The following is a 5,166-nucleotide window of genomic DNA, read 5'->3' on the forward strand; positions in this document are numbered from 1 at the left end:
CTTGGTTTTAAAAAGTGGTGGTCACTTGTTAAGGTTGAAGCTTCAAAGGTCAAGGACGAATATCACACTCTACTACTTTGAAGGAAAATGCTTGCGTACAAGAAATCTCAAGAACTCTTCTACAAATTTAAATCATATTTATACCATAGTATGGAAACATTGAGTTCTACATTTGGTTAGCCTTTGTCGGTCATAGGTCAAGGTTAAAGGTTCAAAGGTCATAGGAAAAGCAGGAAGGGAAATATTGGGGGTATATCTATGTAATCTTTCACTCACTTCGTTTGTATTTTTATGTCAATTCATCTCATTTTCACAGGTCAGTCTGGTGCCAGTGATTACTTCGTTCATCCTGAGGGGACAGAAGGAGGCAGTCTTACCACGGAGGACCAGCCATCTAAAACCCCCGACAACCTGGAGGAACAGCCATCTAAAAACCCCGACAACCTGGAGGAACAGCCATCTAAAAACCCTGACAACCTGGAGGAGACTTCGAAGGGAGGGGAGATAAGTGGAAACCAAGAGGTGACAACTCAGCCTGGGGATACAGGTACAGGTGTTGATGTGAAGGACACTGAGATAGGTGATCATCCAGGGGAGACAATCCAGCAGAGTGAGGAGGTAGAACTAAGGGAGACAACTGTTGCTCCACAAGATTATCTGGCAGACTTAGGGAGCGATCATATTGACCACACATCTGACCCTATTGGAGATCTTCCCACCTGTACTGTGGCCGAGGTGAAAGACGGGCCTATCTCCATGTCAGAGTCAGGTAAGTGTATGTATGATCCTATATCTGCCCACCTGTACTGTGGCGGAGGTGAAGGACGGGCCCATCTCCATGTGAGCGATCATATTGACCACACATCTGACCCTATTGGAGATCTTCCCACCGGTACTGTGGCCGAGGTGAAAGACGGGCCTATCTCCATGTCAGAGTCAGGTACGTGTTTGTTTGGTCCTATATCTGCCCACCTGTACTGTGGCGGAGGTGAAGGACGGGCCCATCTCCATGTGAGCGATCATATTGACCACACATCTGACCCTATTGGAGATCTTCCCACCTGTACTGGGGCCGAGGTGAAAGACGGGCCTATCTCCATGTCAGAGTCAGGTAAGTGTATGTATGATCCTATATCTGCCCACCTGTACTGTGGCCTAGGTGAAAGACCGGCCCATCTCCATGTCAGAGTCAGGTAAGTGTATGTATGATCCTATATCTGCCCACCTGTACTGTGGCCGAGGTAAAGGACAGATCCATCTCCATGTCAGAGTCAGGCAAGTGTTTGTATGATCCTATATCTGCCCACCTGTACTGTGGCCGAGGTAAAGGACAGATCCATCTCCATGCCAGAGTCAGGTAAGTGTTTGTATGATCCTATATCTGCCCACCTGTACTGTGGCCGAGGTGAAAGACGGGCCTATCTCCATGTCAGAGTCAGGTAAGTGTATGTATGATCCTATATCTGCCCACTTGTACTGTGGCCGAGGTGAAAGACGGACCCATCTTCATGCCAGAGTCAGGTAAGTGTTTGTATGATCCTATATCTGCCCACCTGTACGGTGGCCGAGGTGAAAGACGGGCCTATCTCCATGTCAGAGTCAGGTAAGTGTTTGTATGATCTTATATCTGCCCACCTGTACTGTGGCCAAGGTGAAGGACGGGCCTATCTCCATGCCAGAGTCAGGTAAGTGTATGTATGATCCTATATCTGCCCACCTGTACTGTGGCGCAGGTGGGGGACGGGCCCAGCTCCATGTCAGAGTCAGGTAAATGTTTGTATGATCCTATATCTGCCCGCCTGTACTGTGGCCGAGGTGAAAGACGGGCCCATATCCATGTCAGAGTCAGGTAAGTGTTGGTATGATCCTATATCTGCCCCCCTGTACTGTGGCGGAGGTGAAGGACGGGCCCATCTCCATCGCAGAGTCAGGTAAATGTTGGTATGATCCTATATCTGCCCACCTGTACTGTGGCGCAGGTGAAGGACGGGCCCATCTCCATGTCAGAGTCAGGTAAGTGTTGGTATGATCCTATATCTGCCCACCTGTACTGTGGCCGAGGTGAAGGACGGGCCCATCTCCATGTCAGAGTCAGGTAAGTGTTGGTATGATCCTATATCTGCCCACCTGTACTGTGGCCGAGGTGAAGGACGGGCCCATCTCCATGTCAGAGTCAGGTAAGTGTTGGTATGATCCTATATCTGCCCACCTGTACTGTGGCCGAGGTGAAGGACGGGCCCATCTCCATGTCAGAGTCAGGTAAGTGTTGGTATGATCCTATATCTGCCCACCTGTACTGTGGCCGAGGTGAAAGACGGGCCCATCTCCATGTCAGAGTCAGGTAAGTGTTTGTTTGGTCCTATATCTGCCCACCTGTACTGTGGCCAAGGTGAAGGACGGACCCATCTCCATGTCAGAGTCAGGTAAGTGTTTGTATGATCCTATATCTGCCCACCTGTACTGTGGCGGAGGTGAAGGACGGGCCCATCTCCATGTCAGAGTCAGGTAAGTGTTGGTATGATCCTATATCTGCCCACCTGTACTGTGGCCGAGGTGAAGGACGGGCCCATCTCCATGTCAGAGTCAGGTAAGTGTTGGTATGATCCTATATCTGCCCACCTGTACTGTGGCCGAGGTGAAGGACGGGCCCATCTCCATGTCAGAGTCAGGTAAGTGTTTGTATGATCCTATATCTGCCCACCTGTACTGTGGCGGAGGTGAAGGACGGGCCCATCTCCATGTCAGAGTCAGGTAAGTGTTGGTATGATCCTATATCTGCCCACCTGTACTGTGGCCGAGGTGAAGGACGGACCCATCTCCATGTCAGAGTCAGGTAAGTGTTTGTATGATCCTATATCTGCCCACCTGTACTGTGGCCGAGGTGAAGGACGGGCCCATCTCCATGTCAGAGTCAGGTAAGTGTTGGTATGATCCTATATCTGCCCACCTGTACTGTGGCCAAGGTGAAGGACGGACCCATCTCCATGTCAGAGTCAGGTAAATGTTTGTATGATCCTATATCTGCCCACCTGTACTGTGGCCGAGGTGAAAGACGGGCCCATCTCCATGTCAGAGTCAGGTAAGTGTATGTATGATCCTATATCTGCCCACTTGTACTGTGGCCGAGGTGAAAGACGGGCCCATCTCCATGTCAGAGTCAGGTAAGTGTTTGTATGATCCTATATCTGCCCACCTGTACTGTGGCCGAGGTGAAAGACGGGCCCATCTCCATGTCAGAGTCAGGTAAGTGTATGTATGATCCTATATCTGCCCACTTGTACTGTGGCCGAGGTGAAAGACGGGCCCATCTCCATGTCAGAGTCAGGTAAGTGTTTGTTTGGTCCTATATCTGCCCACCTGTACTGTGGCCGAGGTGAAAGACAGGCCCATCTCCATGTCAGAGTCAGGTAAGTGTTGGTATGATCCTATATCTGCCCACCTGTACTGTGGCGGAGGTGAAGGACGGGCCCATCTCCATGCCAGAGTCAGGTAAATTGATGAGGTTACCTGGATGGCAGTATGAGATGGGAGAGTAGCCAACGCACATAGGTATGTTAACACTAGGCCATTTTGGTAATAGTCAGAGAATTTCCAAGGTATTTCTGACGTAACTATCACATGATTTTGCTTGTAAAAGCTAGATTTACAAGAAAAATCTCTCTTTATTTTTATCATAGACCTGCTGACCAATATTTGTTGTGACCTGGAGTTCCTTGTTGAAAATCAGAGTTATACGACATTCAAAGTGATTACAATGACTACCAGCTTGAAATGATTTTAATTACTACTTCTACAATAATGTGTATGATATTTAGGGAATGAAATTAAAGCTTTAGATATTTAAACAAAACATGCTACATACACCACAAAGATATCATAGCCCTCCCAACCATTAGGTGAAACTTCACACAAAACATTTCACTGGTTGTGTTGTAGGAACCTGTATACAATCAGTGACCTGGTTACCTTTGTAATTAAGATGTGTTAGATGTATTGTGATTGGTTAGCATATCTGTTAGATGTATTGTGATCGGTTAACATATCTGATAGATGTATTGTGACTGGTTTACAGATCTGATAGAAGTATTGTGACTGGTTTACAGATCTGATAGATGTATTGTGACTGGTTTACAGATCTGATACATGTATTGTGACTGGTTTACAGATCTGATAGAAGTATTGTGACTGGTTTACAGATCTGATAGATGTATTATGATTGGTTTACAGATCTGATACATGTATTGTGACGGGTTTACAGATCTGATAGATGTATTGTGATTGGTTTACAGATCTGATACATGTATTGTGACTGGTTTACAGATCTGATAGATGTAATGTGATTTGTTTACAGATCTGATAAATGTATTGTGATTGGTTTACAGACCTGATAGCCCTGAGACAACACTCCACCACAGAGTACCTACCCGGTATGCTACATTCCGAGTCACCTCTCGGCTTGCTTCCAAAATACCCCTCCTGGGCCCTCACCTGTCTCGGCAAGGGTACTCTGTACTCCCACACCCTAGGTAAGGACTGTTGTCACTGTGATGATGTCAGTAAGATGTTGTACTCCACACCCTAGGTAAGGACTGTTGTCACTGTGTTGATGTCAGTAAGATGTTGTACTCCGACACCCTAGGTAAGGATTGTTGTCACTGTGATGATGTCAGTAAGATGTTGTACTCCCACACCCTAGGTAAGGACTGTTGTCACTGTGATTATGTCAGTAAGATGTTGTCAATGCCATATTGATTTATGATGTGAGTATGATTTGTTATTTTTATACTGCCCGTGTGATGTCAATTTGATGTTGCCATTGTAATGTCATCAATGTGATGTCATATACTGTTGTTTTTACAATGTTAGAAACTGCCGAATACAGCCGATGTTCCTGATCTGGTAGTAACAGGATTTGGCAATAGCGTTCACTTGTTTCTCCATGTTCAGAGAACTGTCAAAGTATACCCCTAGGTTTTTAACAGCTGGAACAGTCTCAATAGTTCTGGCACCGACCTTGAGCTGGAGAGCCATTGTTTGCTGACACTTTGGGGAAAAGACGATTAGTTCCGTCTTTTCCTGATTAAGTTTAAGCATGTTGGCGTTCATCCAGATACTGATATCTGTCAGACAAGCTTCCAGACTTTCTGAGACTGTATTCCAACTGTC

The 5,166-nt window shown here is 46.6% G+C and overlaps 1 protein-coding gene across 1 annotated transcript in view; it reads left to right on the top strand.

Moving 5' to 3' along the window:
* LOC110445871 (protein smg8-like) overlaps window positions 1-5,166 on the top strand; it is a 67,254-nt gene that overhangs the window by 52,121 nt on the left and 9,967 nt on the right. Inside the window, exons 16-17 of the mRNA XM_021490698.1 lie at window positions 317-769; window positions 4,383-4,526. Of these exons, the coding sequence (XP_021346373.1) occupies window positions 317-769; window positions 4,383-4,526 (597 nt within the window). The remainder of the gene's footprint in view (window positions 1-316; window positions 770-4,382; window positions 4,527-5,166) is intronic.

This window comes from Mizuhopecten yessoensis, unplaced genomic scaffold, assembly GCF_002113885.1.
Source record: "Mizuhopecten yessoensis strain PY_sf001 unplaced genomic scaffold, ASM211388v2 scaffold2399, whole genome shotgun sequence".
Classification (NCBI taxonomy): Eukaryota; Metazoa; Mollusca; class Bivalvia; order Pectinida; family Pectinidae; genus Mizuhopecten; species Mizuhopecten yessoensis.